The 25013-nt window shown below is 34.4% G+C and overlaps 5 protein-coding genes and 1 long non-coding RNA gene across 8 annotated transcripts in view; 5 read left to right on the top strand and 1 right to left on the bottom strand.

The window, feature by feature from the left end:
• Positions 1 to 697: 697 nt before the first annotated feature.
• LOC118273213 (pancreatic triacylglycerol lipase) lies at positions 698 to 8324 on the top strand. 3 transcript variants are annotated; one of them, XM_035590062.2, is made up of 5 exons: positions 698 to 865; positions 1111 to 1294; positions 1408 to 1802; positions 1930 to 2263; positions 2456 to 2548. In XM_035590062.2, exons 1-5 carry the CDS (start codon positions 829 to 831, stop codon positions 2499 to 2501), a joined length of 996 nt encoding a protein of 331 aa, XP_035445955.1. In that variant the 5' UTR covers positions 698 to 828; the 3' UTR covers positions 2502 to 2548. The 3 variants fall into 3 exon arrangements, with proteins under 3 accessions (XP_035445955.1, XP_050554555.1, XP_035445981.2); XM_050698598.1 differs by lacking the exons at positions 1111 to 1294; positions 1408 to 1802; positions 1930 to 2263; positions 2456 to 2548 and adding exons at positions 6318 to 6501; positions 6617 to 7011; positions 7402 to 7735; positions 8238 to 8324 and having other exon boundaries at positions 699 to 865; XM_035590088.2 differs by lacking the exons at positions 698 to 865; positions 1111 to 1294; positions 1408 to 1802; positions 1930 to 2263; positions 2456 to 2548 and adding exons at positions 5859 to 6025; positions 6318 to 6501; positions 6617 to 7011; positions 7402 to 7735; positions 8238 to 8324.
• Positions 8325 to 10056: 1732 nt separating this feature from the next.
• Positions 10057 to 12629, top strand: LOC118273259 (pancreatic triacylglycerol lipase-like). Its single transcript, XM_050698600.1, has 5 exons — positions 10057 to 10199; positions 10361 to 10544; positions 10635 to 11029; positions 11153 to 11486; positions 12484 to 12629. The coding sequence occupies exons 1-5, from the start codon at positions 10163 to 10165 to the stop codon at positions 12527 to 12529; spliced, it is 996 nt and encodes a 331-aa protein (XP_050554557.1). The 5' UTR covers positions 10057 to 10162; the 3' UTR covers positions 12530 to 12629.
• Positions 12630 to 16538: 3909 nt separating this feature from the next.
• On the top strand, positions 16539 to 18513 carry LOC118273283 (lipase member H-like). Its single transcript, XM_035590185.2, has 6 exons — positions 16539 to 16590; positions 16885 to 17068; positions 17162 to 17310; positions 17485 to 17727; positions 17810 to 18140; positions 18387 to 18513. Exons 1-6 carry the CDS (start codon positions 16554 to 16556, stop codon positions 18430 to 18432), a joined length of 990 nt encoding a protein of 329 aa, XP_035446078.2. The 5' UTR covers positions 16539 to 16553; the 3' UTR covers positions 18433 to 18513.
• Positions 18514 to 18749: 236 nt separating this feature from the next.
• LOC118273155 (lipase member H-like) lies at positions 18750 to 20819 on the top strand. The gene is made up of 6 exons (XM_035589975.2): positions 18750 to 18907; positions 19280 to 19463; positions 19713 to 19861; positions 19948 to 20190; positions 20272 to 20614; positions 20697 to 20819. The coding sequence occupies exons 1-6, from the start codon at positions 18871 to 18873 to the stop codon at positions 20740 to 20742; spliced, it is 1002 nt and encodes a 333-aa protein (XP_035445868.2). The 5' UTR covers positions 18750 to 18870; the 3' UTR covers positions 20743 to 20819.
• LOC126911536 (uncharacterized) lies at positions 20100 to 23811 on the bottom strand. The gene is made up of 2 exons (XR_007706037.1): positions 23668 to 23811; positions 20100 to 20138 (listed from the first exon to the last, which is right to left on the bottom strand). It is a non-coding gene; the product is annotated as an uncharacterized LOC126911536 (long non-coding RNA).
• Positions 21883 to 25013, top strand: part of LOC118273242 (lipase member H-like) — a 199180-nt gene continuing 196049 nt past the window's right edge. The window contains exons 1-6 of the mRNA XM_035590113.2: positions 21883 to 22047; positions 22320 to 22503; positions 22728 to 22876; positions 23477 to 23719; positions 23801 to 24137; positions 24224 to 24282. Coding sequence (XP_035446006.2) covers positions 22011 to 22047; positions 22320 to 22503; positions 22728 to 22876; positions 23477 to 23719; positions 23801 to 24137; positions 24224 to 24269 — 996 coding nt within the window. The 5' untranslated portion in view covers positions 21883 to 22010 and the 3' untranslated portion in view covers positions 24270 to 24282. The remainder of the gene's footprint in view (positions 22048 to 22319; positions 22504 to 22727; positions 22877 to 23476; positions 23720 to 23800; positions 24138 to 24223; positions 24283 to 25013) is intronic.

Genomic DNA, 25013 nt, shown 5'->3' with positions numbered 1-25013 from the left:
CAGTTTTCAGAAAAATATTTCTTATACTTTAGTCATTGATTTATTTATATAATAATAGTTGTAAACAACTAAACTATAGAACTTAAAGTTAACAATATAATATATATGATAAAATAAACAGGTTTTAGAGTAAAAACTTTAATAACAGAAGGAAAGACTAAGAAAGAATGTTGGAGGATAATCGATAGGTCACTAGTAACCACGTTTGCAGGGCGAAACACAACGCAAGCGTTGTTTCATGCCAGTTTTCTCTGAGGCTCTGGTATCACTCTCCGGTTAAGCGTATCGAAACAGGGCTGTCTCAGTCCGAGGCAGTGCATTAGGTAATGTAAGGCTATAGCCTAATAATTTACTATTATACATATCATGAAATTACTTTCGTCTACTATACTAGGTCCCATATAAGACTATGGATTTAGATATCAGACCTCGGACACAGTTCACTTTATTCTAGCCTACAATCCAATAAATAGATTTGATTTTAAGATTAAAGATAATCAAACAAAATCTAAGATATTTGGAAACCACATAATGTTTTAAAAGCATATATGTATTTGATAACTAATAGCCCATTACATAATAGGTAATCATTTCTAGACAACCAGAACACGAAGAAATGAAATGAAATCTAATAATCACAAGATAATGTGTCATTTTGTTTGCGCGTAGCTCTTACATGAACTTGGATTAGCATTAAAATAATCAATCACATATCGCAGAAGACATATTGTCATAATCAACCTTAAAAATGTGTTTTGATTGTTCAATGAGATAAAACCGTTTATAAAGGCAATTACGGATTGAGCTGATTTAATTGCACATCAAGCCATGAAGTTTTTGGTAGTGTTAGCTGCCTTGGTTGCATGTAAGTAACTACTTAATTATACTTGTTTGTAATAATAAAAATATTTAAGTGTTTAACAATAAAATTATCATTAATTCTAGCAAGAAAACACTGATTAAGTCTTTATAACTTGACCTATTAAATATCAAACACACATACAATAAAAACAAAATATAATATAGTAAACAACTCATAAATAATTAAGCGAGCTGAAATCTAAACTAGTTTTACTGTTCCTTTGTTTACCAACTATATTTACTTCACAGTGAGCGCTGGAGGCGCTATCCCCTTGGTTCCCGGGGACAACAGCCACTATGTGGAGGGTGAGAGTCGCTACATCTGGATGCCTGATGGTGACGGCAAACCTCACTTAGTAGACTTACATGAACCTGCTGATGAGGAAGCAATCGCAAGAAACGGCGCTAACAACCAATATTGGCTGTACACCAGGTAAAGAAATTGCCGAATCTTAAATCGATTTCTCCTTTTTCAGTTTAATTCAGGTTTACCAGAATTATGGATTAAATTGTTTTAGATATTTTTAACGATATTTATGTTTTCAGGCAAAATCCTACCAATGCCCAAATTCTAGTCAACGGAAACGCAAACTCTGTCGCAAACTCCAACTATCGCGCTAACCGTGGCTTGAAAGTGATCGTTCACGGATGGAATAGCAACGGAAACTCAGGAATGAATCCTCAAATCACATCTGCATTCCTCGCAGTCCAAGATGTTAATGTCATCGTAGTCGACTGGCGTGCTCTTGCTAATTCCAACTACATAACTGCCACAAACGGTGTTCCTAGCGTTGGTCAGTTCCTTGGCAACTTCTTGGTCTGGCTCATCAATACCGCAGGTGGAAACTGGAACAACGTCCACTTGGTCGGCTTCAGTTTGGGAGCTCACGTTGTAGGAAACGCTGGTCGCCAAGCTGGCGGTCGCCCGGCCCGAGTCACAGGTATGCATGACTGTCACAAAAGATATTGAGTTATATGAATGTATTAATAAATGTTTCTGTACATTAATCATTATTTCAAACGATTATGTGTTGTAAATGGCAATTAATATCACATATTCTATTCAAGGTTTGGACCCAGCTGGACCAAACTGGGGTGGAAACTCCAATGCACTAAATGGCAATGCTGGTCAATACGTTGAAGCGATCCACACTGATGGTGGACTTCTTGGTATCTTCGACCGAATTGCTAATGGAGACTTCTACCCTAACGGCGGCAGAAATCCTCAACCTGGTTGCTGGGCCAGTACGTGTTCACATGGCAGGGCTCCTGAACTTTTTGCATCCAGTGTCCGAACAAACCACTTCGTCGCCAGACAATGCTCCAATCTTCAACAGGCTGAAAATGTCCAGTGTTCTGGCAGTGCTTTCAATATGGGCAACGGAATCATTTCTAAACGCGGGTAATTATTAGTTTTATCGTTATCTCACACTATTACTATTTCTTTGACTGCACTATTATTACATTTCTGGCTGGATCAATCCCCGCAGAAAATTTACTTAACTATGTATTTACAAACAATATGATCCGTAGGTTTATTTAGACATTTGAATTTGAAATTCTCATTTTAATTTACTTATTTTTATTGTTGCAGCAACGGAATATTCGGTCTACGCACAGGATCTAACTGGCCTTTCTAATGACTTGATGATCAAAACTAAAACAATAAAAAATTATTTATTTACAATTTATGTTTTTTATTTTTACATTAATTCTCAAACTATTTACCACTTTACTCCGTAAGCAGTATTCTTGAAAAGATGCACAGGTACATAAAAAACAAGCTAAGTCGCAGGTCAAAGCTAGTTACTTGTAACGTAACGTAAATAATCTTCAAATTAATAAAAGGTATCAAGAGGTCACCCTCTATTACATAAGAATTATAACACAAATGGTGAAAAGTTGGTGTACATTGTACAGTGGCTTACGTGACGTAATGTGCCTTCGGGAATAAAATTCGTCACGTTGTTGCCTTAATCAAATGTGTAGTTAGTTTTAATGGTATACATTCTTTGTTATTTGAAGTTTTATAACAAATATGTAATAATAAAAAATAAAAATATACAATACGTCAGAGATAGTATGTAGATAATTTAATCACAATCAAATGGCTGCTTTACACTAATTCCAATTTTCATTATCTAGAAGGCCGTATTGAACAAGTTTGTAGGTATATCGCATATATCGCTTTCCATTTATAGAATATCTCTGAAAAGGTAAACAAGTAAAAGAAAGCAGTATGTACACAATTGTCGAAGGAAATACATTGAACAAAAACACTTTATTGTGATTTTAAGGAAACTTACAAGACTTAATTTTTTTATATTGAATAACCTACTTTTTCATATTCTGTACCGAAAATAAATGTAAATAGGAAGTTTATCTAAGACTACGCTGCCCATCCGTCTGTCTGTCAAAAAGCTATATCCGAATAAACCGAATGAATCAGGAACCGTGATAACCAAACAGTTGAAAAGAAAGACTTATTTTACTCTACGATTTTATCCAGTGTCATAGGTACACATCAACAGCCTATCTATACGAGCATTAATCACCACGCTTGCTCAATGCAGGTTGGTAGTTTCAAACTTTATAATTAGAAATTATAAACCTAGGGTTCCTTCACCGTTTGTCAGTGGTATCTAAATCATGTTAGAAAGTACATATAACTCGGAAAAAGTCACATTGGTATTTGCCGTTGGTAAGGTTTGAACCTGCACCGTCATGCATGAGAAACGAGCGTCTTAAGTGGCATAGGTACCACAAATACTAAAACCAAAAAAAAATTAAGTGGCGCTCCCATACTGTTGTATTACACAAAAATAGTGGCGTTAAAAGCTTAACGTCTAGGTATATTGTAATAAGTTTGTCCAAAATTTTTGGTTCGTTAATTCACGCAACCAAAAACGACTAACGAAAGTCAATTCTAGAAATATAGTATGTTCATCCGCTTAGAGAATCATCAGCTCTTTTCTAATAGGTAGATGAAATGCTTCAGGGTGGCTATGTCGACAAGTATTTATATCATCAACACTATGATAATATATAACCTACATCGGACCCATTAGAGACCAGTACAAGCGTACGTAAATCTTTTTGCTGGGCAATAATTGTGGATATAATATATCTTAGCTTAAAAAATATTCAAACATTACACCTCTATGAGACATACAAACATATGTATAAGTATAATAATCGACGAACTAGGATTATAATGTATTCAATTTGTAGAGTACTAGTATGACCGAAATGTAAAACCGTTATAATAAAGAGTTAGTCCTTAAAAACCCACAATCGCTCCTCGTTGGCATACAAGTAAGCATAATGTGTGCAATGTGTACAAATAAAATAAACCAAAACATTTACAGTCTATTTAATTACTAGTGGTCGCCTAGTGGTCGAAATTCGACCATATACGATTTAATTTACAATACCACTTAACATACGTTCAAGGATAATTTTTATTTAACGAATTGCTATCAGTTTTGTAAAATTCAAATTAATATATTCCGGCGCATCATGAACAGGAAAACTCTATTCATATGAGACGTGAGAATATCATCGCAATGTCTGTCGATTTTGACGTTTTGTCAAATATGTCTGTCGATGTTGACATTTTGTCAAATACGATCAGATACTATGCATGGTAGTGTGTGTAATGTTTTATTTATTGATTTAATGTACTTTATAAGCATTATTTTTGAAAAATATTACTTCTCATTTTTCTATACTATATACTATTACCTATATATATATACTATATATATATATATATATATACATATATATTTATGCTCCTATTATAAAGCGAAATTTTTTGTTTGTTTGTTTGTTTGAAAATCTCCAGGGTCCAATTTTTTTGCATTGAAGTATTTAATATAGGCTAGATAATTACATGTATGTATTTAAGTCATTTATTTCAATTTCATCTCTTTACATCAACATCCCCCTAATAGGGATAATGACGGGGTATGAAAATTGAAATTCTATTTAGTCCGTCAATTACGTAATGAAAAAATATCAGACACGTATTTTTTTATTTTATCATATAAGATAACAATACTTAGATAAAACAAAACAAACGATTAGGAGTGGGAGCAAACACGTCATTTCTACGTATAAAATGTACCTAAAAGTGACGTCTCACAATATATCAAATCGATATTTATATGTTCGAAAGTATTTGTTCCCGTAAGAAAATAAAAAATTGTATGTGTTTATTTTTTTTTTAATAATCTACAAGACGGACACATTACAATATAAACTAGTCATGTACCCTATTCTGCATAATACTTAACTTCCAAATTAAGTACCGTACGCTTTTCGTGAGGTGATGTAATTTCCTTGAGATCGAATACTTTTTCGATCGAAGGTTGTTTGCGCGTGAATTCATTCTGTTACTCGGCTTCTGTATAGTTGTAGTGTAATCTTTTATGCCCTATAATCCTCCTCTATAAACTGACAATGATTAACACAAAAAAAATACAGAACTGTAGAATAAGGAACCTAATATATAACACAGTCTATAAGCTCTTTGATAAAATCGAATGCTTCTGTTATGAAAATGCTTTTTCTCGAAAAATTGATTACCCTTAAAATAATCTTGATTTTCATACACGTATAATAATAACGTGATTAAATCTTCTTTCTCTCCTTATCCCAAGCTACTAAAGTACAATATGTCTTCTTCTTTTATTATACCTTATCAGATAACATCACAAACTCCTTTCTCTTTCACTCCATTTTTCACACTATCCAGTTTCCTACCTATCCATTATGTAAATGCAGCACTCACTTTGTTTCTTGATTTTTACCTTTCCTACCCAGAAAGTGGACTATCTTCTGAAATCTGTGTGATTTTTCGAATTTCTTTTAACGTATTTCATGTTTTATTATTATTTTATAATTACGCCACGAAATTCAGTAAGCAGCACCCATGCTCAATCGTAGGCACTAGTAAATAATAAAATCAATCAATTCATGTCACTTATCTCAGTCAAGATTTGCCATAATCTTGCTTATTAAAAATTAACATGTAAACGTATTTTTGATAGTTTAGTCAGATAAAATCATGAAACGTATATAAAGGGAACTTCCATTTCGGCTGATTTAATCACACTTCGAGTCATGAAGTTTTTAGTAGTGTTAGCAACCGCAATAGCGTGTAAGTACTCACATGTATATGCCATGAATATATTTATGTGCATATGTATTGTCAAGTTTAATGATAAAAATAAGTGTAACATTGATAAATTAAGTTCTATCTCAGCTTTACCAAATCATCTACATATTAACTTATGTTGTAAATTATAATTTCTATCTGAATGTAAATATTTATTTAATGTTGCAGCATAGTATTTATTCTTATGAACATCATATTATTATATTATTTACTTTGTTACTAGAGATCAACAGAACCTTTAAATGCTTAAGTCTCTCTTATTATTATTTCACAGTGAGCGCTGGAAGCGCTATCCCCTTGGTTCCCGGGGACAACAGCCACTATGTGGAGGGCGAGAGTCGCTACATCTGGATGCCTGATGGTGACGGCAAACCTCACTTAGTGGACTTACATGAACCTGCTGATGAGATTGCAATTGCAAGAAATGGCGCTAACAATCAATATTGGCTGTACACCAGGTAAAGAAATTGCCAAATATTAAATCGATTTCTCCTTTTTCAGTTTAATTCAGGTTTACCAGAATTATGGATTAAATTGTTTTAGATATTTTTTTAACGATATTTATGTTTTCAGGCAAAATCCTACCAATGCCCAAGTTCTAGTCAACGGAAACGCAAACTCTGTCGCAAACTCCAACTATCGCGCTAACCGTGGCTTGAAAGTGATCGTTCACGGATGGAATAGCAACGGAAACTCAGGAATGAATCCTCAAATCACATCTGCATTCCTCGCAGTCCAAGATGTTAATGTCATCGTAGTCGACTGGCGTGCTCTTGCTAATTCCAACTACATAACTGCCACAAACGGTGTTCCTAGCGTTGGTCAGTTCCTTGGCAACTTCTTGGTCTGGCTCATCAATACCGCAGGTGGAAACTGGAACAACGTTCACCTAGTCGGCTTCAGTTTGGGAGCTCACGTTGTAGGAAACGCTGGCCGTCAGGCTGGCGGTCGTCCAGCTCGCGTCACAGGTAACTTTTGCAATAGTATTGTAGTACCTAATCACTTGTTTACAACGAATACCAGAACTAGATCAAAATTCATATGAAAATATTATGTCCGCTAAAACCTTAATAAAATAGTTTTCAGCACAGTATTTGTTATAGAGAACATTATTTAAGTACACAGACTGCAAAAAAAAAATGTAAATTCAGTACAATTACAGGACAGAGGCAGTCTACAGCTATTGTTCTGTAATATTTTTTTTGTAACCGTTGTTTTTCCACAATTTTAGTTTTGTATTGTTGCTAATTTGAACATTATATTTAATTGTACTTTATCAATCTTTAGCTAAGTTTTTGTCAGTATATCAGAATCTTCTACTGTCTATAGGTACATACGATAAATTTTTGTGATTTTAGGATTGGACCCAGCTGGACCAAACTGGGGTGGGAATTCTAACGCTCTGAACGGCAATGCTGGTCAGTATGTTGAAGCGATCCACACTGACGGCGGTCTTCTCGGTATCTTCGACCGAATTGCTCACGCAGATTTCTATCCCAACGGTGGTAGAAATCCTCAGCCTGGTTGCTGGATCAGTACGTGCTCACATGGCAGGGCTCCTGAACTCTTTGCATCCAGTGTCCGCACAAACCACTTCGTCGGCAGACTATGCTCCAATCTTCAACAGGCTCAAAATGTCCAGTGCACTGGCGGCACCTTCAATATGGGCAATGGCATTATTTCTAAGCGCGGGTAAATATTTGTTTTATCAAATTTTACGTACTGTTTGTCTAAAAGAGAAAATAATTAATAGCTATAGGTATAAGCTGAATTATATTTTAATTTAAAAAGCTTTATGCACATAAATAAGTTGACTTAATACCGTAACATTATCTACCACCCTGACTAAAGGCCCTAACCAATCTCTTATCTTTTCTTGACTCGCCTTCTTCGGCTAATTATTCATCCTCTCATTTCCAATACAGATTAGCAGTCATGACTATAAATATTACGTGTATGTATAGTGCGTTTAAGTAGTATAATATGTATTATCATTATGTAAGTTTATCTTTGTGCCATATGTATTTACTTAAGTCTATTGTATTCTGTTACATTTATTTATTATTTTTCTTGAATATGCGTATTTCTTGCATCCTTGGTTTGGCTGGAAAAGAATGCCTAATTTTGTGCATGAAGCCATAAATAAGTAAATATTTTCTAAATAATTTATAAATTTTCTATTTCTTTGTTACAGCAACGGAATATTCGGTCTTCAAACAGGTTCCAGCTGGCCTTTTTAACAAACCTGCTATCGTGACAAAATAAAGATATTTCAAAACGACTATTTTTTTTTTAAACTCGTTCTTACCTATATATTAATGCCAAATAACATATACACATATTAAACAATATAGGATCAACTCAGATTCCACGTTACATAAATTAATATTGTATTGATTTAACTATCCACAGATATGGATGTTAGTAATTGGATTTGTCAAAATCAAATCATTTATGCCAATTAAACTAAAATATACTTAGGTACTTTTGAAACGTCAACAGTACAGGGGATATCATAAGTACTATCGCTTTTCATTGAAGGATATCTAAAATTCACCTACCGTGTAATCAATCATTCGTTTTGTTTTTCTATCATAATTATCTGGTCATGTATAATTTTTATCATCGTTAAATGCAGTTATCATAATATTAATGAAAGTTGAATATTATTTTGGAGTTAAAAATGTATACCTAATTATTCAAATGAAAACTATATACAATGTTTTCTAACCCGTTAAGGCTGAGTACATCTAATTTTATCGACAAAAAAATATGGGGGGTTGAACTCCTAATTGAAAATATTGAAAAATAGTGATTTCTTCGGTAAAAAAATTCATAAATGATTTTTTTTTCTCAGTAATCAGAATATTAATGAAAGTTGAATATTATTTTGGAGTTAAAAAAAAAGTTATACCTAATTATTCAAATGAAAACTACTATATATTCAAATAGAAAAATAAGAAATACGTACTCGGTTATTAACAAGCTTGTATTTAACTTGCAAAGTACGTATGAAATATTATTATGAGTGTGAATTGGAGTATATTCATGCAGGATTCACGCTTTCGGCTAAGATATTTATTATAATATTTATGAAGAAGTATCGAATCGTTTAATCGACTTAAAAAAAAGAAGGAGGTTCTAAGTTTGACCTGTTTGTATATCTGAACCGATTTTATTATGGTTTTGAAAAAGTTTTATTATCAACCAACATCAAAAAGCGGATGGAATTGGACATTATTTATAAACACAATGTAATCAAGAAAAGATTTTAATGTAGGTATGTAAATATTGTCTAGGCTAGTTATCCCGACAAACTGCGTACCCCGCGCAAAACTACCTGATTAACATAGCATTTTGTTTCTTATCAAATAACTTCCTATGTTATAGTGTGGGAAAACATAAGATTTTTACAATTCTTGCTATCTATTAACTTCTACAAATATTTTGAAATCAAAATTACCAAAATAGGTGCAGCCATTTTTGAGCTTTGGCGAGATTAGCAATTGTATAAGATGTACCCTAATGTGGAAACTACTTACTTGAAGTGCAGTTAGTTTTATATTTAAACATAATAATATATAGTTATATGTAGAGTGGAATTAACGAAATAATTGAAATATTGACGCGTAAAGTGTTATTTTATATTTATAACCTACATTAATTATTTCTGTAAGAAATAAATATCATGTTATTTCTTCATTTATCATTTCATTTCATTTCATCAATGCATATAGGTGCAATTTATTCACGCTACAGTTTTAGCGACAGTCTTCTGTAGCGTAACTAATTACCTACTTATCTATAAAAGAGTTTATATGACAAGAATTTCAAAAAAATTTAGGGTGTCTTGATAAATAATATTTTAAGAAACAAACTACTGCCTTCAATTGAAGTCGCCTAATATGATCATTATAGACCTCATTATTTTGCGAAATACATTCAAACGACAGGGTAAACTCTTTATACGGAATCCCTATTATATACACATTAATTTATCAACAAAAATATTATCATTCAAAAATATACTTCTAAGTAAAAATATGCAATTAAGATAAACAGACAACTATAAATACTTTTTTACATGCATGTCCATTATTGTAGTTCGAAGCCAAAATTATGAAGTTATTGATATTATTGGCCAGTATTACTGCGTGTAAGTCTTGGTTTTACACTTTTGCTTTACATTTTCTTTCTGCTCTTAGCTTTTAATGCTAAGCTTAACTCCTTTCATATATGTATAACGAATTATTTTTATTACATTTCAAAATTATGAAGATACCAAGAGGCAGCAAGTTTATAATTTGTAATTTTCAGTATGCGCTGGTAGCGCCATTCCTATCGTGCCTGGGGATAACAGCCACTATGTGGAGGGTGAGAGTCGCTACATCTGGATGCCTGATGGTGACGGCAAACCTCACTTAGTAGACTTACATGAAACTGCTGATGAGGAAGCAATCGCAAGAAACGGCGCTAACAACCAATATTGGCTGTTTACTAGGTAAATCCACATTATTTATTTTGTATTAATATTTCTATACTCAGCCACTTCATTAAATGTTTAATTTTAATGTATATCTTATTTGTGCAGACAAAATCCAAATAATGCCCAAATAATCGTAAACGGTAACGCAAACTCAATTCGAAACTCTAACTATCGCGCGAATCGTGGCTTGAAGGTGATTGTACACGGATGGAACAGCAATGGAAACTCCGGAATGAATCCTCTCATTACATCAGCGTTCCTCGCAGTCCAAGATGTGAACGTTATCGTAGTTGACTGGCGTGGTCTTGCTAATTCCAACTACGTAACTGCTAGTAATGGGGTTCCTGGCATTGGCCAGCATCTTGGCAACTTCTTGGTTTGGCTCATCAACACTGGCGGTGGAAACTGGAACAACGTCCACTTGGTCGGCTTCAGTTTAGGAGCTCATGTTGTAGGAAATGCTGGGCGTCAGGCTAGTGGTCGTCCAGCTCGTGTTACAGGTAAAAAAAATACTTTAAATAAAAGTTAATAAAAGCAAAATGCAACTATAACTTCATAATTTTAAGAAAAATAATTATGACAACATCTACCAAAATGCACACATAGACAATGTTACTTTCTAGGCCTGGACCCAGCTGGACCGGGATGGGGTGGCAACTCTAATGCTCTAAACAGAAATGCTGGTCAATATGTCGAAGCTATTCACACTGATGGTGGTCGCCTCGGAATCTTCGATCGGATTGCTGACGGTGACTTTTACCCCAATGGTGGTAGGAATCCGCAACCAGGCTGCTCGAATAGTGATTGCTCCCACGGTAGAGCTCCTGATCTCTTCGCTTCTAGTGTCCGAACCAATCACTTCGTTGGCAGACAATGCTCCAATATCCAACAAGCTCAGAACAATCAGTGCACCGGCAGTGCTCTAAACATGGGCAACGGAGTTATTTCAAAACGAGGGTAAGTCTGGTTTGTCTTTAGATAACTCAGTTGGCGTAGTGGTTTTAATCAGCAACCGGCTGATGTGCAACAGTCTTGCCGGTTTATGTGAAACTTTTTTGCACCAGTGAAAATAAGTATCGAGTCAGATATAGAAAAATATGGCAATGTTACTTATATTCTAAAATTTAAAAAACTAAAAAACCCGACTGCGTTTCTTCATAATATGAAAATGAAAAAACCCTAAAACAAGAAAGTCATCGTAAAATTGAAGCAGTCGGGACCCATTCTAAATATGAAGATTCAGTGAGTGTTTTCTAGAATGGGTCCCGACTGCTTCAATTTTACGATGACTTTCTTGTTTTAGGGTTTTTTCATTTTCATATTATGAAGAAACGCAGTCGGGTTTTTTAGTTTTTTAAATTACCTTATTTTATTTTATTTTCTTTTAGTTTTATTATTTTAATATTTTGGTTATTATAGGTATCTAGTGGCACTCTCACAGTAAAAATGAATCAAACGGAAGCTGAAATCCATCGAGTCGTTCAGGCTAGAGATTGAGCAATATTCGAATTTGGCGCCAAAAATCCGCCATTTTATTTTTTTATTATTTTGATATATCCAGTGTCACTCTCACAGTAAATACGAATCTAACGACACCTCTCAAGCTGAAATCCATCAAGTCGTTCAGGCTAGAGAGTGAGCAATATTCGAATTTGGCGCCAAAAATCCGCCATTTTGTTTTTTTTACTATTTTGATATATCCAGTGTCACTCTCACAGTAAATACGAATCCAACGACACCTCTCAAGCCAAAATCCATCAAGCCGTTTAGGCTGTAGAGCGTGCCAAACAATTATACATACATACATACATACATACATACATACATACATACATACATACCTACATACATACATACATACTCTCGAAAAACATAACCCTCCTTCTGGCGCAGTCGGGTAACAAATATAATAATTTCACATTATTCCTAATTCTATTTTTATTTTTCATTACAGAAATGGAATCTTTGGACTACGCACTGGATCCAGCTGGCCTTTCTAATGAATAAATGGATGTTGGGTGCTAGAGCATTCAAAATACGTCTATTGTTGCAATTCATTGTAAATTTTATTTTCCAATAAATTATAAAAGCATCATTATACCGACTAAAACTTTAAGACATTTATAATCTCTTCCCTATATCCTAGGCAACGTGTGACTAGATGGAACCACGATAATTATGGATAGTTACATACACCCGTGATCCCAACTGAACTAGCGTTGAATTTAGCTTGGGATGTCCTGATCCTGTAGAAACACCAGATATAGACGTCTTTGAGTTTTCCAGTGTCCCTTTCTGTAGTTCGATGAGGACGTCGACTGTTTCACTTAGTATTATATTAGTGAGTTCAACCGAACAAAGCAACAAACTCTTCAGCTAATACTATATGTATATAGAACTATAGATGTAAAATATTCATGTTTCGTTGGTATACAATCGTTTGAGTCCCATTTACTACAAGGTAAGCCTTGTGGCGATTTGAGAACCTCCTGAATTCAATGACATACCTACGAATTCGCATTTATCAACGATTAAGATAGATAAGTAATGACGTACGTATCATAAATCAAAGTAGATTCCTAATCGTTTTACACAACAGGAAGGATCAGCTACGTAAATAATAATACCATTTGTAAATAATAAGTTCTTTACTTTATACAATAATCAAGTAAAATGCAGCCGATGAATCGCCTGATAACCTTATTAATTTAGTACCTACTTAACCTATGACGAAATACAAGATAGAATCTAAGAATCGGTATTACACACATTATTAATTACTGTTGTATCATCATGAAATTTCGAATATTTTTGTGGATTATATACAATATTATGGAACTAGCTTCTGCTAACGGCGTCGCCTGCGCTATCTACCCCATTTTCAAGTTTCATCCCGATCCTTTCAGCCGCTTTGACGTGAATGAATATTGTATGAAATAGCAACTTATTACGTCATAATATTTTTGGATCAATAGGACACTTACCTATTTCTGAAAAATTTGCTAGAATAAATCGCAACTAAGATAATATATCGGCAAATCAATGAATGAAAGTATGATTATTTTTGAATTCTTTATTATATTGAAAAATGGGAAAAAAAACTCCGCATAGTCCGGAGTTGCAACATGAGCAATCCGCCCATCACATACTCGGAGTGTGGTCTCAGATAATTTAAATGTTTATTCAGGTGTAAATTTCCGTGCGTTTAGACGTTTTTGCCATACCTATTATTGGAAGCAAGTATAGCTCACGCATAGGACCCATTTAGTTTTAAGTAAAATTTCCGTGGTGCTTGGCGACTGGGCTTCTCCCAGTTGTGCAGGCTCTTTTGTGCCTTTAGGCTTAAGTCATTCTGTCTCCTGCATTAAATTCACCGAAGGAAGTAGAAACTATCGTTTTCTTTTTCTTCTCCTCTAATAACATCTTCTGATTTGTTTCGTCGCGGGATCCAAGACAGTCATTCATTTCCCAGGGACGCGCCGGACTCCAGTGTTCCGGTGTTTTTTCATGTTTGTATCTACTGTAGATCCTGGCTAACAGGAGTTGCAGCGGTATGGGAGGTTGTGGCGGGCTTGCCCCAATAAAAAAAAACTCCGCACACTCACCGAAATGTATCCGTCAAAAAACAGAAAAGCTTGCAACTTTGAAGCCAGGCCTCCACTCGCACATCATCGTTGATTAGCTTCTTGGCATGTCTCTCGATATGTTCTAATGCCTCTAGCTGGTATTTAGCTGATCCGTCCCAAAGATGAAAACAGTACAGAAACGAATCTGTGCTTGGTACAGGCTCAGCAATTGTTTTGGCGTGAAGTACCGTCTCACCCTCCATACTCACCATAGTATACCCAACTTCTTACCAGCCAGTTGCACGTGTTATACAATACACGCCTGGTTTTTGTATTTGTAAAGTATGACGAATACAAACGTTCGACCATGGATTCTCTTATGGACCGAATATGTATTCTGCTAGTCTGCGCATCGGACACACACCTTTCAACTACTGTCATCATCATACCCAAAAATACCGGGCTTAAGCAGGTCGTTGATGTGAATGTTTTGAGCAGTAAAAAGAGCGTTACTGAATGTACTGACCCCGCAGGTACTCCGGCGTTGACGCCAAATAAATCAGACCAGTAGCCTTAGATGACTACTACTACAAAGAGTAGGTATTAAAAAAGGAATTTTCCTCTAAATATTGTTTTTAAAAGGAGATTTTGATTGATATTATAGAAAAACACCTGCGCCTCTTATCTAATCGACGAAACAATCTAATCATTAAATCCATATACCTTATTCAAGTTCAAATCACTTCATAAAGAAAACTTATTTGTTCATATATTGTATAATACCTATACAAATACCTACTATCATTAACGATTATGAATGAATGAAAACCCAGGCTACGGGATTTTCCAAATCGATTAGTTGTAATTTATCTTAAAATCAAAATCGTAATAAATCAGACCATACAATCAGACCACAAAACAATTTGACTTTATCAATGACACAATCAGCTCATTCGAAAACAATACCTATGAGATTATCTATATCCAATATTATTTCAGGTCTATACGAGGTAAACAGAGCTAACTAACAGGGCAAATGCATTGCCAAACATTCGAATAAAATAAAGAGTTCAAGTCTCAAACCTGATGACTTCAAACTAGTGGTCGATGTTTTTCATTCTATTATCGGACACAAAATTTTATTGATTGAATGTAACGTAATGTTTTAATCCTTACTTTAATCTGTTCTAATACTTCGCTAACTCTGAATACTATGTATCAAAATCAGACACTAGAAAATGGTAGATTAGATTTACTTCGAATTTCAAAAAATTAAGAACCGTAGTGCCATTTCATAATGAAATCTACAAACTCAAACACTGGGTATACTATGAATTTCAGTTCCATCAATCAGATCTTAGAAATCATCGAGGACCAGATATTTTGCTAAAAGAAATAAAACAATTCCAAATACGGTGATATTGTAATATTTTACGACAGTGTTCTCGTGACCATCTGCCAGATCTGCCATTATAGCTTGGATAACCACCTAGGCCCAGGGGCTTTATCAAGGCAAATCAAACAATTGCAATATTTCATCGCGGATGTTGTTTTCCGCCTCTATCATCAAATATCGGTTTGATAACTTCTTATCAATTAAATACAATATGTGATAAACAGGTCCATCAAACACTGAACAGAAAGTTGTATTGCAAATTAAATAAAAGCTCGTTAAAGTTCTTTCTTTTTAACCGACTTCTCTATGTTACGCACTTCGACTACAACTATAGTAAATTGAACTATATAAGATAAAAACTTGCAAACTTGTAGGCTTTAACATTTTCTAGGTGACTAAGTACTAAGAGAATCTCTCTCTCTCTCTATTTTTTTTTCTCTAGTTGTTCCCTCATGTCTGTGGATCGTGGTCAGCATCAGAATTGCATCTGGTGCAGATGATCTGCTTCCAGTGGTTTCTGTCCAGCGCATCTATTACAGCCGTGTAAAATTTTGAGGACGAAGCATCCATCTCGTTGCCAAGTTTTGCCTTTTTCGTAAAAACGCAACGTATGTACCAAATATAAATTTTCTTCTTGTCTTATTCTTGTCTGAAAAAAAATGAGACTGTGCTCATATTATAAACTATAACTACATATAATTTTTCGCCAGTTTTGATGTTTGGATATTTATAATATGAGCAGATTTTCATTCTTGAAACTACACACGAGCTATTAACAATGATACCTATTGCGACGGAAATACCAATCAATCTCAATATTATAATGATTCATAAGCAAGTCTGGAAATTTTACAATAATTAATCATAGGCTTGTTTACATATGAATGAACCACTCAAATTAAGATAAAACTAGAAAATTTGATACTGTTTCAACATTCGATAAAACCTAATAATTTGATCATTTATCACGATAAACTCGGTTTCATCATATATAACACGTAGAACCATAAAATAATTACTTCATAGTTATTCGACTAGTTGATAGTGCCACTCTTGAGTATTATGAAGACCTTGTTGCTGTTATCCGTCGCTATAGCAGGTAATTTAGTATAAGTAATTCAAATTCTCTAGGTACATAATAAACTTATTATTAAAATCATGTTGTTTTACAGTTTAGTGTTTTTAATATAAATAGTCTTAGTGCTTAGTGTATAGTAGTCTACTAAAAATAATGTTACTACAGTTAGTCATAATACAAGTGGTAAACTGGTCACTTTAAAAAAAACTGCTGACTTTAGTACTTGTAGAAAATGTCCTATACTGTACATGGTTTTTTTTAAATATAATTGACCATAATCATATCATATAGCACTAACACGATATTTTATTTTAGTTTGTGCTGCAAGCGTCCTCAAAGACCCTGTACAGGGTTACAAGGAAGGTGACAGGTACTTCTATTTCCCGGGAGATGGCGATAACACCCTTCACCTTGTCGATGCCGAAGATCCCGTGGATTTCTCATTTATTGAAAAATTTACTAGAAATCCAGGCAATAACGGATACTGGCTCTTTACCAGGTAAACATATCTTAATAAATATAAACCTCATCTTGACTTAAGCAAAATCAAATATTATTCGTACATATTCTACCTATGTATTTTTTTTTACAGAGCCAATCCTACGGCAGCACAAGTCATTGGGTTTGGTGATGTTGATTCTGTAATAAATTCAAATATAGATTTTTCAAAAGACTCTGTATTTCTGGCACATGGATGGAATGGTAATGGTGGAAACGAAATGAATAAGGTCTTGACTGAAGGTTCGTAAGTAATAGTTACTATGATTTTCTTGTTTTATTTATATTTACCTTGAACCAAAAATACATTACCTACACCTTAGTCGTGAGCGTTTGTGATAAATAAATCATTTATCTGTAGTAAAGAAAAATAGCTTAATTTTTGATTATCCATCTAAAATGCTTTATTTTTTACAGCATTCCTTCAGAATGGGGATGTAAATGTCATAGTCCTCGACTGGAGTACATTAGCGAACAGAGGTTACACCACAGCAAAAAGTGGAACTGCTGCAGTTGGTCAAGGACTCGGTCAATTCGTAAACTGGCTCGTTTCTTTGGGAATGTCGTACGAAAAAGTACATTTAGTCGGTTTCAGTCTGGGTGGTCATCTCGTTGGAAATGCTGGTAGAGAAACGGAAGGAAAAGTCAAGAGAATTACAGGTAAAGTACATGCATTTAAAATATAGTTAACGTTACATTAACGTTTAAGTGATAAACAATTTTAATATTGTTTTTGTTTTAGCTTTGGACCCCGCTGGACCACTATGGGGTAGTGACAATAACCGCGTAGTGGCTACAGACGCTCAATACGTTGAAGTAATTCATACTAACACTGGTCTACTGGGATTTACTGACCCGTGTGGTGACGCAGATTTTTATCCTAATGGAGGATCTGGAATGCCAGGCTGTTGGTTAAACTCATGTTCTCATGGCCGTGCCTTCGAATACATGGCAAGTTCTGTGAAGTACAATCACCTTCTCGCTAATGAATGTGACACACTACGTGATGCTACTCGCGACAGATGTACAGGAGAGCTTAATGCTATGGGAAACGCAGATCTATCAAAGACAAGGTAATCAAATATTATACATCTAGGATTCTAGGTATATGTGAGATCTATATGTGAGAGTGTTATACCTATGTATACCACTCTATAATTAAATATTAAGTACTTATATAGATTACGCAATATTATAAAGGTATTGCATAGCCCACTATTATTATTTTTAAAGTACTTGCAATAAGTAGGTTTTAAATGTAACCTAATACTAAATAGGTTTTTATATGATATCCTTCATGAATTTAATTTTTGTTCCAGATCGGGTATATTCAGAGTGAACACAGAGAGGAATTATCCATATTAAATGGTTATGTTAATACCTACATCAGCTGTTTGAATAACTGTAGTATATAATTGTATTAATAAAATACTTAGCATTTTATTATTTATTGGTTTTATTTTTGTATTAATGTGGATATTCTGTGGAATCAAGGACAAGTTTTTGCCTAATCTTATTAAAACCTACAAGCATCAGTTAATAAGCAGATATGAGCTCCCAAAATTGTTTTAACTTATAATAGGTTTCAAAAACAAATCAAAAAGACATTAATATTTCCTACATTAATCGTCAATAAGCCAGTGCTTAAAATTCAACATTAGGGATTTTTGGAAACTACATAGCATGCGTTATTTTTTTTATCACGACAAGTAATGCCAGTATCTCGTATTAAAATCTAGGGAAATACTATATATAAAGATTATTGGATAATTAACAGACTAGAAAGTGGTTTACCAGAGCGCTATGAAGTACTTGTTGCTGCTCTTTTTCGCCATTTCGGGTAACAACAATTTAACGATATTGAATTTTTTTTCTGTCATCTTTAAACATATTTTGCACTTCACAAAGTTTAATATAATTGTATTCTTCCGGCTGATGTCAAACTGATCTAAGTGTGAAGATTTTGTGAAAAACTTAGATCAATCCAGATTAAGACCTATTTTTAACTAGCGAACCCTTGTTTCGCCTTGGAAATTTACCGTGCATCTTTGTAAATGTTTTCTTACAAAAGAAGAATTAACGAAATCGGGTTAACTGTCGGCCACTATAGTGTTCTTTCAATTTATAAGTTTTGTTGCGAACCACTACGACGTGGTCGTGCCACAAAATATCTAAATTGAAAGCGTCCTTAAAAGTATTTTTTTATTTTCAGCATGCACTGCCGGCGTCCTCAAAGACCCTGTAGAGGGTTACAAGGAAGGTGACAGGTACTTCTATTTCCCGGGAGATGGCGACGACACTCTCCACCTTGTCGATGCGGAGGAGCCAGCAGATTTCAAATTTATTGAAGAATACACTAGAAACTCTGCTAACAACGCGTATTGGCTGTTTACAAGGTACAAAGGAATACTTACATATTAAGGTATTTTTTATGATTTCGTTATACGTAAAACAAACATGGATTTTTTGTAAAAACTACATACATAACCACTAAACTACTATACAAATGTATGGTGTATAGAAACAAAATAAAATAAATAATAATGAATCTACAAAAACAAAGGGAAAATAAAAATATGTAAATATTTTTTATGTATCAAGTCAGAGTGAATCTTTGAGGATAATCATATTTATGTAATTTTCAGATCTAATCCCACTTCACGTCAAGTCTTAGTGCAGGGAAATGCAGCTTCAGTCACTAACTCAAACTTTCACTTTGGAAAAATCACAGTATTTCTCGCTCATGGTTTGAACGGGTATGGAGATAATGATATGAATAAAAAGCTAACACAAGGTAACAATAAATTCCAAAAATAAAAGCAACGTGTCCGATGCGGATAGAAAGAAAAGAAGAGTGAATAAACCACTTTTTTCTTTCAGCATTTTTACAAAATGCCGACGTCAACGTAATTGTTCTCGATTGGCATCGGTTGGCGGACCAGGTTTATACCACAGCGAGAGCAGGAACTGCTGAAGTAGGAAGAGGACTCGGTCGATTTATAATCTGGCTCGCTGGATTGGGAATGTCATACGACAGAGTACACTTAGTAGGTTTCAGTCTTGGTGGTCACCTTGTTGGTAACGCGGGCAGAGAAACAGGCTCTAGAGTCAGGAGGATCACAGGTAAATAGTAGAACATGTTAAACACAATTATGACATAGAATTACAATGAGACTAGTATATTTAATAACTATTCCATTTTAGCTTTGGACCCTGCTGGTCCCTTTTGGGATAATGACCCTAACCGTTTAGTAAGGACAGACGCTCGTTACGTAGAAGTAATCCACACGGAAATATCATTTACTGGATTTAGAGATTTGTGTGGTGACGCTGATTTTTACCCTAATGGAGGATCAAACATGCCTGGTTGTACGAATACACTTACGCCACTTTCATGTTCCCATGGCCGTGCCTACGAATACATGGCTAGCAGTGTAAAATACAACCATCTCCTAGCTAACCAATGTGGAAGTCTTAATGATGCTACCAATAACAGATGCACAGGATCTCTAAACCCCATGGGTAACAGCGATATCAACAAATCACGGTAAGAACTAAAAAATACTTATTATTATCAGAAATTTCAATCAAATACATGCAAACTAAATAGTTTTTCTGTTTTTCTGCAGAGCTGGAATATTCAGAGTCAACACACGCCAGGACTACCCATTCTGAGAAGAAGGGAAGAATAACGAAGAATGAAATGTGATGAATACTTATAAAATAAAGCATTAAAATGTTCTATAATTTAATGTTTTGATTATTATTTTATCTTTTAAATTCAACTAATATTATAAATTATGTATAATATCTCAGTGCCTCAAGACGAAAATATATAATCATTATGTGATAACAGCAATACACTATGAAACTAAAACGTGGTTTCTAACTATAGGTCTCATTAGAAAATTAAATGTCACTCAGCGCGCTATGGAAACGGCTATGCGCAGTGCTTCTTTACTAGACCGATCACTGCCATAGCCCTGCGGATTAGGATGAAGTGTCAGTCAGCAAGGGTTAAAGTCCAATGCTCCCTGCACCGTACCATGTGTAAACAATGTATTAGAAAAGCGGTGCGACAAGCATCGACGACAATCATTCAGATAAATATATCATATGGCAGTAGATTAGGCTAATGACGTTGATGTTCTTAAGCTACCTACAGTTTTCAAATAAACTATTGCACATCAAGCTACCCATCACACTACAAAAAAAGAGGATTGTAGAACTGCCTCCGATTTTACTTATAATTTCGTTCTGAGAGTTTCGAGTATTTGGGTCTCACGAAATGTTCTTTTGGTTAGTATTTTCGTCGGATCACTATCACATGCGTGCCCTAAACATGGATGGTAGAAAATATATAAAACTACATTCTTTAAAAACCGACTTCGAGAACCATTTACTTTATCCATCACATATTTTTTTCTATCTAATCTTAATGAGATTTACCTATAATCACGTCAACATAATAGCCTCAAAGGACATTGTTCTCGATTCATATTTTAGTATAATTTTCTAAGAATTTTCTTCTAACTCCTAGCCGTTGAGGAGCTCTACCTTTCATCATCAGCTCATTGACATGAAATGATGTCATCAGACGCAAATTACTAAATACTCGTAACTTTATGAAATTGTTAGTATAAACATAATATCTGCTTACAATTTGAACTTTGTCCTCGATTTCCCTGAGATCTAACCGAACAAAAAATAATCATGCAAATCGGTCCACAAACTTCGTCAAAAGCTATGTTCATACTTAAAAATACCGGCAGATTTGTAAATCTCCTCCTTTTTAGCGAGTCGCTTTAAAATAGAACAGATACACCTGCATTATTTTTATCAGGATAATTAGCAAATTATCTCGTATTTAAATCTATAAACATACGATATATAAAGATTATTGAATCGTTGACAAAGACTAGATAGTTCCACTCTTGTGCGCTATGAAGTGCTTATTGCTGCTCTTTTTCGTCATAACAGGTAATAACAATTTTATGTTTTCGCATTATGTTTTCTGCCATCTTTCAGTGGAAAGACTGCAAGTTACACATAATTATGTGTATTTACCTAAATTTCTTGAATCGTTTTCTTGTGGCATTTATGTACTGTTTTTGATATGGAAATTACTTTTGTCTTAGCTGTTACCTATTTAGTCACCAATCGTATAGATCTGTAAATAGCTCCACGTTACTATCTATCTGTTTCGTATAACGTAACCGTTCATTTATTAAATGAATCGACATATTTTTTAGCATGTGCTGGAGGCGTCCTCAAAGACCCTGTTCAGGGTTACAAAGAAAGTGACAGGTATATCCTCATGGCAGGAGATGGCGACGATTCTCTTCACCTTGTTGATACTGAGGAGCCAGCTGATACTAAATTTATTGAAGAATATACTAGAAATCCCGCTAACAATGCTTATTGGCTTTTTACCAGGTACCTTGTCTTATAATGATGAATTAAATACAATCGAAATGTATAATTAATTAAATTTAAACTGTCAACCTGTATGAGACTATTTATAAGTTTTCAATTTAACACGCATTTTACTTAAAATGACTGCATACACAAACACAAACAATTATAAATAAACAAATAATATTCTTGATACTGTTATAATAGTTTGAAATGATAATTCTCTTTAATGATTTTTATTTCAGGTCTAACCCTACTGTACGTCAACATTTAGTGCAGGGAAATACAGGTTCGGTAACGAACTCGAATTTTCACTTTGGAAAGATCACGGTATTTCTCGCTCATGGCTGGAACGGCAACGGTGCAAACGAAATGAATAGACAGCTCACTCAAGGTTAATTTTAAAACTTATGCTTTTTCTACGTAAACATATTTTATTTATTGATATTACAGGCATCATAATAGGGATGATGACGGGGTATGAAAATTAAAAATCTAATTAGTCCATCAGTTAGGTAATGAAAAAATATTAGACACATATTTTTTTATTTTGTCATATAAGATAACAATACTTAGATAAAACGAATTAAAGTTTAGGAGTGGGAGCTAACTACGTCACTATAGAGTATAAAACGTACTCTAAAGTGACGTCACGCGATATTTCAAATCGATATATCTTCGAAAGTATTTATTTCCGTAAGAAAATAAAAAATACGTGTCTAGTATTTTAAAATAATCTACAAGACGGACATTAAAATAAAAATTAGTCATCTACCCTATTAATTTTGCGTCTATATCAGCCCGATATTTTATTTTGAAATCTACGTCAAAAGAAAGCGAGTTTTGATTTGTTTTTAGCACTGTTCTTTATTTAAACTAAATGGAAGTCCGTCAATCGGACAAAAATAAACTTAGTATATCATTGTTATGCAGGCATATAATAAAATTATTGACAAATTAAATATGTACTTATATGATTATATTTTTGTTTTAGCATTTTTACAGAACGCCGATGTCAATGTCATTGTTCTCGATTGGAGTCAATTGGCCAACAGGGGTTATACCACAGCCAAGGGAGGTACTGCTGAAGTAGGAAGAGGACTCGGTCGATTTATAATCTGGCTCGCTGGATTGGGAATGTCATACGATAGAGTACACTTAGTAGGTTTCAGTCTTGGTGGTCACCTTGTTGGAAACGCGGGCAGAGAAACAGGCTCTAGAGTCAGGAGGATCACAGGTGAGAAGTTGATTTTTTTAATACCAATGGTGAGATAAAGTTACCAAGAGATCCATATATTTAATGACTATACTATTTTAGCTTTGGATCCTGCTGGTCCTCTTTGGGATAATGACCGCAACCGTATAGTGAGGACAGATGGCCGTTACGTAGAAGTAATCCACACAGAAACAACAATGACTGGATATGCCGGTTTGTGTGGTGACGCTGATTTTTACCCTAATGGAGGATCAAACATGCCTGGCTGCTTGGCTACCGCACTTTCATGTTCCCATAGCCGTGCTTACGAATATATGGCTAGCAGTGTAAGATACAACCGTCTCTTAGCCAATCAATGTGGAAGTCTTAGTGATGCTACCCGTGATAGATGTACAGGCTCTCTAAACCCCATGGGTAACAGCGATATCAATAAGTCACGGTAAGGAACAAATGATGATTTTGAATAACAAAAATCTGAATCAAACATATGAATGTGCTAGCTAAATAGTTTTGTTTTCTTTGCAGAGCTGGAATATTTAGAGTCAACACAGGCCGAAACTACCCATTCTGAAAAGCGAAAAAAAGAGAAGAAGATTAATAAAAAAATCAAGTCCGCCAATTTCACATAAATAAATGATCTATTTGAAAATTAATTAATTAATGTCCCTCTCCTTTTACAAGTTATCTGCAATCTATATGATTCGATAGTTTATATAATGCCTAGTTTTCAAAAGAAATACTCTAACTAAAATTTTATTTTTAGTTCCAATTACTGGAGTAGCCACGTTTTGTAATGGCCTTGGAGATGACGTCTAAGCAAATAATTCGTTGTTGAACGATTCGAATGAAGAAATTTAGAGATTTAGGTTAATATTCGAGATTAAATTGACTTACGAAATATGTATGTGGTATCTCATAAAAAACAGTTGTTGCCAAAATTAAACCACATAGCTCGCTCTATGAAAAAGTAATCAGATCCCATTTAGAACAAAGTCTCTAACTTTTTTTTTCTAAGGTGAGAATATCATCTATGACTTCTCTCGACCCCGAGCCCCGGTAAACCCTGTAGGTAGTCCGTAACTCCGGAAATTTATAAACCCTCGTGCTGCTTAACGTGTAATTCGTACGTATTATGTAGTGCGTAGCAGCGTTTTCACACTATTAATCTCGGAAGCAAATACTACAGGCATAATTATGTAGTTTACCCAACAGGTTCAGTTTAAACTGCGATCAGCAGTCGGTAAAGTACATTTTTATGAAACATTCAGGTTTTTCGTGTAAATTAACTCATACTACATTTACAAGTAAAATGTTA

This window comes from Spodoptera frugiperda, chromosome 15 (assembly GCF_023101765.2).
Source record: "Spodoptera frugiperda isolate SF20-4 chromosome 15, AGI-APGP_CSIRO_Sfru_2.0, whole genome shotgun sequence".
NCBI lineage: Eukaryota > Metazoa > Arthropoda > Insecta > Lepidoptera > Noctuidae > Spodoptera > Spodoptera frugiperda.
Note: the sequence above shows the minus strand (reverse complement) of the source record. Positions and strands in the feature narration are given on the sequence as shown.

What these genes read in the sequence shown, in the direction of transcription:
- LOC118273213 (XM_050698598.1), top strand. Translation starts at nt 829, where the DNA reads ATGAAGTTTTTGGTAGTGTTAGCTGCCTTGGTTGCAT. An exon ending in GTTAGCTGCCTTGGTTGCAT is followed by an intron (nt 866 to 6,317) that starts GTAAGTAACTAC and finishes ATTATTTCACAG; the next exon opens with TGAGCGCTGGAAGCGCTATC. An exon ending in GGCATTATTTCTAAGCGCGG is followed by an intron (nt 7,736 to 8,237) that starts GTAAATATTTGT and finishes TCTTTGTTACAG; the next exon opens with CAACGGAATATTCGGTCTTC.
- LOC118273259 (XM_050698600.1), top strand. Translation starts at nt 10,163, where the DNA reads ATGAAGTTATTGATATTATTGGCCAGTATTACTGCGT. An exon ending in ATTGGCCAGTATTACTGCGT is followed by an intron (nt 10,200 to 10,360) that starts GTAAGTCTTGGT and finishes TGTAATTTTCAG; the next exon opens with TATGCGCTGGTAGCGCCATT. An exon ending in TCGTCCAGCTCGTGTTACAG is followed by an intron (nt 11,030 to 11,152) that starts GTAAAAAAAATA and finishes GTTACTTTCTAG; the next exon opens with GCCTGGACCCAGCTGGACCG.
- LOC118273283 (XM_035590185.2), top strand. Translation starts at nt 16,554, where the DNA reads ATGAAGACCTTGTTGCTGTTATCCGTCGCTATAGCAG. An exon ending in GTTATCCGTCGCTATAGCAG is followed by an intron (nt 16,591 to 16,884) that starts GTAATTTAGTAT and finishes ATTTTATTTTAG; the next exon opens with TTTGTGCTGCAAGCGTCCTC. An exon ending in GAATAAGGTCTTGACTGAAG is followed by an intron (nt 17,311 to 17,484) that starts GTTCGTAAGTAA and finishes TATTTTTTACAG; the next exon opens with CATTCCTTCAGAATGGGGAT.
- LOC118273155 (XM_035589975.2), top strand. Translation starts at nt 18,871, where the DNA reads ATGAAGTACTTGTTGCTGCTCTTTTTCGCCATTTCGG. An exon ending in GAATAAAAAGCTAACACAAG is followed by an intron (nt 19,862 to 19,947) that starts GTAACAATAAAT and finishes TTTTTCTTTCAG; the next exon opens with CATTTTTACAAAATGCCGAC. An exon ending in AGCGATATCAACAAATCACG is followed by an intron (nt 20,615 to 20,696) that starts GTAAGAACTAAA and finishes GTTTTTCTGCAG; the next exon opens with AGCTGGAATATTCAGAGTCA.